At 42.9% G+C, this 10,668-nt stretch overlaps 1 protein-coding gene across 1 annotated transcript in view; it reads right to left on the bottom strand.

Moving 5' to 3' along the window:
* Window positions 1-217: 217 nt before the first annotated feature.
* Window positions 218-10,668, bottom strand: part of LOC106612456 (myeloid leukemia factor 1) — a 28,225-nt gene continuing 17,774 nt past the window's right edge. The window contains exons 3-7 of the mRNA XM_014213602.3: window positions 8,400-8,486; window positions 8,078-8,218; window positions 5,651-5,810; window positions 2,333-2,480; window positions 218-2,112 (exon numbers count right to left, since the gene is read on the bottom strand). Of these exons, the coding sequence (XP_014069077.1) occupies window positions 2,028-2,112; window positions 2,333-2,480; window positions 5,651-5,810; window positions 8,078-8,218; window positions 8,400-8,486 (621 nt within the window). The 3' untranslated portion in view covers window positions 218-2,027. The remainder of the gene's footprint in view (window positions 2,113-2,332; window positions 2,481-5,650; window positions 5,811-8,077; window positions 8,219-8,399; window positions 8,487-10,668) is intronic.

Below are 10,668 nucleotides of genomic sequence, written 5' to 3'. Positions count from 1 at the left end.
ACAGGGTCTAAATACATTTACATTTTAGTCATTTAGCAGATGCTCTTATCCAGAGCAACTTACAGTAGTGAATGCATACATTTTATACATTTAATTTCATTATTTATTTTTGTACTGGCCCCCCGTGGGAATCGAACCCACAACCCTGGCGTTGCAACGCCAGCATGGTGTGCAAACACCATGCTCTACCAACTGAGCCACAGGGAAAACACCTAAATACTTAGGTAAATGTGGTTTTTATTTGCAAAAGTGTCAAACCTGTTTTTGCTTTGTCATTGTGTGAAGATGAGGGGGGGGAAATGACAAACAATTTTAGAACAAGGCTGTAACGCAACAATGTGGAAAAAGTTAAGGTGTCTGAATACTTTCCGAACACACTGTAACTCAGTAAAATCTTTGAAATTGTTGCGTTTTATATTTTTGTTCAGTATATGTCTGTCACAGAACAATGTTTGAGGTAAGGTAGCTTCGGACACCCACGTTTTGACGAGATATGAAAGAACGGCCTTGCTAGACTAGAGGTAAATAGTCAAACGGCCTCTTGTCTCCTTCCCTTCATCAGCCCAGAGGTGATGGAACCGGTCAGGGGAAAGCAAATTCTCGGTAGGCATCCATGAGCCAGCATTTGAATCTCATTGACCTATTATGTATTGTCACAGTTAGATCAGTGCAAATTGAGGAGAGGAAGCCACTTCACACATTCCTTTTCAATCCTAACACCCAGATGATATTACTGACCTGGCTAATTTCTGCAGCCCTGTTAAGATAGATGGGACATTTACTTTGTTACATAAACACAGAGGAGTTATGCCACTTTGTCCTGAAACCTTGAGGCAAGAGGCCACCCCTCTGAGCTAACTGCTCTTCTCCTCCCTCCCCTGCCTCTTAATTTCTAATTGAGAAGCCTGCATATATGGACATTTGTTGAGTTAACATCATAGGTGATTCCATAATATATTTTCACACTGGATATAAATGCGAGGAGACAAAAACAAGTTAAACTAAATCAGGAGCACATGATGGGGCACGTGATGCGAGAGTGCGCTGGGTTCATAACATCTGTGTGTGACCTCAGACATCTGAGTCACTGACAGGTCTGTTCTAAAAATACCCTGTTAGATGTATCTGCCACACAGGCACAGTCAGCAGTGCTCTTATACAGTGATAAACACACTGCTTGATGACTAATCAAATACAAGGATGTTTTGGAACCTTCAAAATACACACTCAGTTTTAAGAATAGACTACGCTACCATTTGCTTTCGAGATGAAATATTTAATTTTCAAATTGAGGATCTTATGAGTTCAATCTATAAGAATCCCATGATAAGAATATTTTAGAATGAACCGGACACTTTCATCCCAACCATAAATTCTGTGTTTTATGGTATAAATTAATAGCATTGTGAAAAACAGAACCCCATGTCAAATAACAATATAAAAAGGGTATAATTTTTTACAAAGATTACAGCAGGTAAAATACATTAATAAAACAATGGCCACTACACATAAAAAGCGCACAAGTTTGCCGTCTAAGTGCACTTATGGACTTCAAATGTCTAACTGCATAAATATATACGTTTCCTTTTGATGCAATCTATACAATGTGAACATGACATTTCCAAAAGCAGAAGGATAGTATTTCTGAGAAAACATTGCTGTTGATCTGATGCCCAATGATAACATATGACAAATTATGTCTGCTCTCATGTCATGATTCTGAAATCATATATCACATATAATCGCTAGTAGCTTATGTGTGCCTGTCTTAATGCTACTTCCACAGGAGTCCTGAGCTTTCTGGAAGAAGGTTGTGTGGATCTACTCTGACAGAATAAGTGCCTGATTTGACAAGTGTTCTTTACTTTACTTGGTAGTGTGAAAATGAAAGGGTAAAAAGCATATCAACAACTGGGTCATTGTCTGATTTTCTATGAGACAAAATACCTGGAAACCAAGCTTGTCTTGGAGACAGGTAAAAGCATCAAAGAGTTGTTGCCTGACATAGCTTTATTTGCTAGACATTTCTACTGCTTCACAATGCCTGATCCTTTGACTTTGAGATCGTCGATGTGTATTTTCCTTACTTCAGGTTTTGGGTTTGCTTTGTCCCTGAGGGGGAAAATGAGAAAGCAGACATAAATTATTCATCCATCAACCCACATTTCAATAAACCATTGATCAACTGTAGTATAATCTTGACACTTCAATCATAACCAAAATGTTCACTGATGTAGCATCCAGAAATGGTTTGTTTTGGTTTACGGCCACTCCTCCTCGAGCGGATCTGTCCTACGTGTCATTATATGACCTATGACACATGATGACTGACCTACGTCCCTGGTCGGGGCCGGTGGCTGCAGTGAGGGCTGCCCGGTGCACCACCCTAGGCTTGGGGGCCTCCAGACGGGACTTGGGGGAAAATGGTCGGAATTTAGACACCTCTTGCTGCCACTCTTCGTCAAAGGACTGCGCCTCGGCTATGAGGGGAAAGGGCAGAGGTTAGGGGTCAGGAACAGTTTAGGTATTACTCTGTGGGATGCTGTGATTAACCTGGCAAGGGGCAGTTCCTTGGAATTTGAATACCTTATTTTCTCTGAGATAGGAACATAACTGAATGTCTCAGACTATATAAACCCCAAACAGAGCTGGCATAGGAGAATCCTCTGATAGTAAATTCTGTCTTTGTTTATGACTATTCATCGAACACTGATAACCTATATGCCTTAAAATAATCATCAAAGCACCATAAAAAACACTTAATAAATTGGTAACACTTTAATTAAAGACCACAAGTATTATGTATTATTATTATAAGCATGTATGCACCTTTGTGATGTTTTATTATAAGGCTTATAATATGTTATGTCTCTCAAGGACAGCTTTTTTTCCATCTACATAACATAGCAAAAATCAGAAACTTGCTGTCCAAAAATGATGCAGAAAAATTAATCCATGCTTTTGTTACTTCTAGGTTGGACTACTGCAATGCTCTACTTTCCGGCTACCCGGATAAAGCAGTAAATAAACTTCAGTTAGTGCTAAATACAGCTGCTAGAATCCTGACTAGAACCAAAAAAATTGATCATATTACTCCAGTGCTAGCCTCCCTACACTGGCTTCCTGTTAAGGCAAGGGCTGATTTCAAGGTTTTACTGCTAACCTACAAAGCATTACATGGGCTTGCTCCTACCCATCTTTCCGATTTGGTCCTGCCGTACATACCTACACGTACGCTACGGTCACAAGACGCGGGCCTCCTAATTGTTCCTAGAATTTCTAAGTAAACAGCTGGAGGCAGGGCTTTCTCCTATAGAGCTCCATTTTTATGGAATGGTCTGCCTACCCATGTGAGAGACGCAGACTCAGTCTCAACCTTTAAGTCTTTACTGAAGACACATCTCTTCAGTAGGTCCTATGATTAAGTGTAGTCTGGCCCAGGGGTGTGAAGGTGAACGGAAAGGCTGGAGCAACGAACCGCCCTTGCTGTCTCTGCCTGGCCGGTTTCCCCTCTCTCCACTGGGATTCTCTGCCTCTACGCCTATTACAGGGGCTGAGTCACTGGCTTACTGGTGTTCTTCCATGCCGTCCCTGGGAGGGGTGCGTCACTTGAGTGGGTTGAGTCACTGACGTGGTCTTCCTGTCTGGGTTGGCGCCCCCCCTTGGGTTGTGCCGTGGCGGAGATCTTTGTGGGCTATACTCGGCCTTGTCTCGGGATGGTAGGTTGGTGGTTGGAGATATCCCTCCAGTGGTGTGGGGGCTGTGCTTTGGCAAAGTGGGTGGGGTTATATCCTACCTGTTTGGCCCTGTCCGGGGGTTTCATCGGATGGGGCCACAGTGTCTCCTGACCCCTCCTGTCTCAGCCTCCAGTATTTATGCTGCAGTAGTTTATGTGTCGGGGGGCTAGGGTCAGTCTGTCACATCTGGAGTATTTCTCTTGTCTTTTCCGGTGTCCTGTGTGAATTTAAATATGCTCTCTCTAATTCTCTCTTTCTCTCTCTCTGAGGACCTGAGCCCTAGGACCATGCCTCAGGACTACCTGGCTTGATGACTCCTTGCTGTCCCCAGTTCACCTGGCCGTGCTGCTGCTCCAGTTCCAACTGTTCTGCCTGTGGCTATGGAACCCTGACCTGTTCACCGGACGTGCTACCTGTCCCAGACCTGCTGTCCCAGACCTGCTGGAACCGTGACCTGTTCACCGGACGTGCTCTTTCTCTCTCTCTCTGAGGACCTGAGCCCTAGGACCATGCCTCAGGACTACCTGGCATGATGACTCCTTGCTGTCCCCAGTCCACCTGGGCGTGCTGCTACTCCAGTTTCAACTGTTCTGCCTGCGGCTATGGAACCCTGACCTGTTCACCGGACGTGCTACTGTAACAGTGTAGGTTCCGTCCCTCTCTTCGCCCCAACCCGGGCTCGAACCAGGGACCCTTGCACACATCAACAACTGACACCCACGAAGCATCGTTACCCATCGCGCCACAAAAGCCGCGGCCCTTGCAACACAAGGGGAAACCCTACTTCAAGTCTCAGAGCGAGTGACATCACTGACTAAAACGCTATTAGCGCGCACCACCGCTAACTAACTAGCCATTTCACATCGGTTACACTCACCCCCCTTTTGACCTCCTTTTCCGCAGCAACCAATGATCCGGGTCAACAGCATCAATGTAACAGTGTAGGTTCCGTCCCTCTCTTCGCCCCAACCTGGGCTCGAACCAGGGACCCTTGCACACATCAACAACTGACACCCATGAAGCATCGTTACCCATCGCGCCACAAAAGCCCCTTGCAACGCAAGGGGAAACCCTACTTCAAGTCTCAGAGCGAGTGACGTCACTGACTGAAACGCTATTAGCGCGCACCACCGCTAACTAACTAGCCATTTCACATCGGTTACACTACCTGTCCCAGACCTGCTGTCCCAGACCTGCTGGAACCCTGACCTGTTCACCGGACGTGCCACCTGTCCCAGACCTGCTGTCCCAGACCTGCTGGAACCCTGACCTGTTCACCGGACGTGCTACCTGTCCCAGACCTGCTGTTTTCAACTCTCTAGAGACAGCAGGAGCGGTAGAGATACTCTCAAAGATCGGCTATGAAAAAGCCAACTGACACTTACTCTTGAGTTGCTGACTTGTTGCACCCTCGACAACTACTATGATTATTATTATTTGACCATGCTGGTCATTTATGAACATTTCAAAATCTTGGCCATGTGCTGTTATAATATCCACCCGGCACAGCCAGAAGAGGACTGGCCACCCCTCATAGCCTGGTTCCTCTCTAGATTTCTTCCTAGGTTTTGGCCTTTCTAGGGAGTTTTTCCTAGCCACCGTGCTGCTACACCTGCATTGCTTGCTGTTTGGGGTTTTAGATTGGGTTTCTGTACAGCACTTTGAGATATCAGCTGATGTAAGAAGGGCTATATAAATACATTTGATTTGATTTATGTAGGACATTTTCAACAGACTGAAGTAACGATCATTATGAGATGATAATAAGACATAAGGGGGTGACATATTCTTACAACATGTCTTACACTGCATTAGAACCATATCATAATGCATATTACCTGCAGGGTTAAAGTAAAGTATTACCCTTTGGGTTTTTTTGGGATGCTGACCCCCTTACACTACAACTGACTTACATTCATCCAGATTCTGGAAGTCCTGGTTGAGCTCCCGTTCCCCTGTCTTCTTGTTGTGTCGTTTCTCCACCACGTGTCCTCGGTCCTGGATGTGGTGTCCAATGGACATCTTCTCCAGACCACTCTCTGAGTCCTTCAGGGACTGCCGAGTCTCCTTAATCTAGACATGAGGACAGCCAATCAGAATGAGTTACCAAAGAGGCGATGGACAATAATGACTGAGAAAGCCAGCATCAGGAAACTCTTGCTCAGACATTCAGTTGAAGTCGGAAGTTTACATACACCTTAGCCAAATACATTTAAACTCAGTTTCACAATTCCTGACATTTAATCTTAGTAAAAATTCCCTGTCTTAGGTCAGTTAGGATCACCACTTTATTTTAAGAATGTGAAATGTCAGAATAATAGTAGAGAGAATGATTTATTTCAGCTTTTATTTCTTTCATCACATTCCCAGTGGGTCAGAAGTTTACATACACTCAATTAGTATTTGGTAGCATTGCCTTTGAATTGTTTAACTTGTGTCAACCGTTTCTGGTAGCCTTCCACAAGCTTCCCATAATAAGTTGGGTGAATTTTGGCCCATTCCTCCTGACAGAGCTGGTGTAACTGAGTCAGGTTTGTAGGCCTCCTTGCTCACACACGCTTTTTCAGTTCTGCCCACAAACTTTCTATGGAATTGAGGTCAGGGCTTTGTGATGGTCACTCTAATACCTTGACTTTGCTGTCCTTAAGGCATTTTGCCACAACTTTGGAAGTATGCTTGGGGTCATTGTCCATTTGGAAGACCTATTTGCGACCAAGCTTTAACTTCCTGACTGATGTCTTGAGATGTTGCTTCAATATATCCACATAATTGTCCTGCCTCATGATGCCATCTATTTTGTGAAGTGCACCAGTCCCTCCTGCAGCAAAGCACCTCCACAACATGATGCTGCCACCCCTGTGCTTAACGGTTGGGATGGTGTGCGTCGGCTTTCAAGCATCCCCCTTTTTCCTCCAAACATAACGATGGTCATTATGGCCAAACAGTTCTATTTTTGTTTTATCAGACCAGAGGACATTTCTCCAAAATAGTACGATCTTTGTCCCCATGTGCAGTTGCAAATCTGGCTTTTTTTATGGCGGTTTTGGAGCAGTGGCTTCTTCCTTGCTGAGTGGCCTTTCAGGTTATGTCGATGTTTTATTGTGGATATAGATAATTTTGTACCCGTTTCCTCAAACATCTTCACAAAGTCCTTTGCTGTTGTTCTGGGATTGATTTGCACTTTTCGCACCAAAGTACGTTATCTCTAGGAGACAGAACGCGTCTCCTTCCCTGAGCGGTATGACGGCTGCGTGGTCCCATGGTGTTTATACTTGCATACTATTGTTTGTACAGATGAAAGTGGTACCTTCAGGCGTTTGGAAATTGCTCCCAAGGATGAATCAGACTTGTGGAGGTCTACAATTTTATAGATTTTAGGTGTATGAAAAAAAATCTCCCAAAACCCTATACACTGATTATGAACACCTGTTCTTTCCATGACATAGACTGAGCAGGTGAATCCAGGTGAAAGTTATGATCCATTATTGATGTCACTTGTTAAATCCACTTCAATCAGTGTAGATGAAGGGGAGGAGGCAGGTTTAATAATGATGTTTAAGCCTTGAGAAAATTGTGGTATGTGTGCCATTCAGAGGGTGAATGTGAAAGACAAAAGATTTAAGTGCCTTTGAATGGGGTATGTTAGTAGGTGCCAGGCGCACCAGTTTTAATGTTTCAAGAACTGCAACGCTGCTGCTTTTCACACTCAACAGTTTCCCTATGTGTATCAAGAATGGTCCACCACCCAAAGGACATCCAGCCAACTTGACAACTGTGGGAAGCATTGGAGTCAACATGGGACAGCATCTTATAGAGTCCATGCCCCAACGAAAGAGCATCTGCTAAATGACTAAAATGTAAAATGTTTTACATACAGATACATACTTATATTACTGTCAACAAATGTATAATTTGTCCAGTTTTTTATAAACAAAAAAATATTTGTTACATTTGTGTGAAACCTAGCAGTACTACTTATTTCTCTGAGAGAAATATAAAGCATTTTGCTAATTTTTTTTATTCATCTCTAAAATGAAACCATCAAGTGATAGACATGCACAGTATTTGTTTAAACTCTGTCATTGAACATCCCCATGCCATGATTAGATAGTGAAAAAAAAAAAATACACCAATCTCTTTCATAATTTCTTTAAACAATAAAAGCTAACAAATGGATATATAGCGTTTTGGAATTAAACTCTTCTTATACTCTCTATATGACTCTGAGCGCTTGCTGTTCTCGTAAACAGCTTCTTCCTTCGTGTTCAGTGCAGTATCAGCTTGGAGAGCCCTCCCCCAGCCCCTCAGCAGTATCTCTGGCCATACTTGAGTGTACATACCCCGCCGGGGGCGCGCCGTGTCTGGGAGGAGGCCTGGAACACTTTGGGGGGTTCGTCTCCAACCTTGGAATAGGTCATCACTGAGGAAGAGCTGAATGAGTGGGCGTTGGTGTTGCCGTTCGAGTCTGTGGACAGGTTCTCCTGGAAAACAACCCACACACAGATTGACGTGAGTATAAAGCCATGTAGAACACACATGCTAAAACACTGATGAACAAAGTCTGTCATAAAAATATAATTAATTAATTCATACTATTACCCTTCTAGTAATTCTATTTGTATGGGCTGTGTGGGGTCTGAGAAGAGACACAACGTGACTCACAAAGTTTCTGTGCATGTCCTCCATCCTGTTCCTCACGCCGAACATCATGCTGTCCAACATACTGAATGGATTCTTCGACTCCATGTCCTGCAGAGGGAACAAGAACAATGGGCCATTCAAAGCTAACTTTATGGTCCATACCACCATTACAACAGACATCCATATACCATACAATATAAAATCTCCCTCCACGCTGTACCATCATAGGGGCAAAACTTTCACTAGTTGCATTTCGACTTATTTTCCCATTGACATCAATGCATGACTGGGTGAATGCTTGACTTAAACTAAAGTAAGGATTCACACCATAGAGCATTAGCTTAACAATTATAATCATAATCTAGTTTGTTAAAATCTATTTAGAAATGTAGGCTAACTTCACTCATCACTATATTGGACATCTTTCATCAATCAGAGCTACACGGAGAGTGATTCCTTAGTCCGCCAGGAGCGTGGACAAATTGTGACGTCATCAGAGTGTGCAGCTGAACACTGTATGCTGTTATTTTATACTAGAACATAACCAATTCTCGTTAAATATACAGTAGCAGTCAAAATTTTGGACACGCCTACTCATTCAAGGGTTTTTCTTTATTTTTACTGTTTTCTACATTGTAGAATAGTGATGACATCAAAACGATAAAATAACACAAATGGAATCATGTAGTAACCAAAAAAAAGTGTTGAACAAATCAAAATATATTTTATATTCTTCAATGTAGCCACCCTTTGCCTTGATGACAGCTTTGCACACTCTTGGCATTCTCTCAACCAGCTTCATGTGGAATGCTTTTTCAACAGTCTAGAAGGATTTCCCACATGTGACCCGTTTCAGGACACTAGGCGTATAACGCGAGTCACGACTTCACAGGAGAGCCATTTGAAAGTTTTTTATTTTGATCAAAATGCGTTTTTTGGCAGAAAGGCCTTCTGGAACGTGAACTTTCATGTGCGTTAATAACAAACATATATGTCTGTAAAAATGAATAAAAAAATTGTTAAATGACGAGCCTTGTTGGTTAAGCCACAGAAAAAGTGAGCAACCTTCCCACAAGCCATGATTGGCTGAGATAATGAGTGGGCTGGACATGCCCGAGAGAGGAGTTCGGATTGGTCTGCCATTTAGAAGGCTTCTGTCTATTTGAGCTGGTCAGTCTGTGTTGGTAATCCTGTCAAACGCTTTTTTTGTTTTTTTAATGCTGCTTTCCACTTTCTGGAGGCTTGAGTTTTGAAATCAGTGGAATTAGAGTATGATAGCTAAAGAGATGGAGAAAACACCGGTCTCCGGATAATATCTTCAAACTAAGGGCAACCGTGCCATGGCATCCGTGACAGGGTAACGCATCCATCATGCATGATGATGTATACGGGTAAGATAGCTAGCTACATTTTCAGATATTACACAAAAGTGGTTTCATTTCAAGCTAAAGTGTACTGTTAGCTAGCTAGCTAACATTATGTGTATGACATTATTCGTATCCCAGAGCCATTTGCTTTGCTAGTTAGAGCCTAACGTTAGCTAGCTAACATTGAACCGGTTTGGTTAGTTCCCAGCAGATTCGTGCAGGGTAGTAACAACATGATTTGTCACTATGTTCATTGTTGTTTAACTAGCTAACGTTAGCTGGCTGGCTCGTTAGCTAACGTTACGTGTGTGATCTTACATGTTGTTTACCTAGCTAGCTAGCTAGCTACATGTCTTAAGCTAAAGTGTACTGTTAGTTAGCTAATGTTAGCTGGCTGGCTCCCTAGCTAACGTTACGTGTATGACGTTATTACACCTGTTGAATATGGCCGGTGTCAGTAAACGTTGGCAAAAAAGCGTAATGAAATTTTTGCCAGCAGAGCTGCTTAGGCTGTTTCCATGTTATCCAGAGGTAAACAAATCTTCGGCCAGAGCGTTAGGTGTGCGCTCTGAATGCTCCGATAGCGAAACGAGATGGGTGGGGCTAAAGCTTAAGAGGGTGTGAACGATGCTGAATGGGTGTAGACAAAAATCTCTAGATACCAAAACATTCAAAGACCATTTCCTCAAAAGTGAGTTAAATTTATCAACTTTCAAAGCAGAATTACTTTCCCATTGTTCCTCAAAAATGCAGTGTATGATATACCGTGTTGTAGCTCTGAGTCTCTTCTTTTAACCAATGTAAAAAACACAATTTCACATTTTGCTACATAAGACCAAATCCAGGTGGTGAGTTACATATGTTGAGCACTTGTTGGCTGCTTTTCCTTCACTCTGTGGTCCAACTCATCCCAAAACATCTCA

The sequence above is a fragment of the Salmo salar genome, chromosome 09 (genome assembly GCF_965601325.2).
Source record: "Salmo salar chromosome 09, fSalSal1, whole genome shotgun sequence".
Classification (NCBI taxonomy): Eukaryota; Metazoa; Chordata; class Actinopteri; order Salmoniformes; family Salmonidae; genus Salmo; species Salmo salar.
This window is presented reverse-complemented; position numbering and strand designations above follow the sequence as displayed.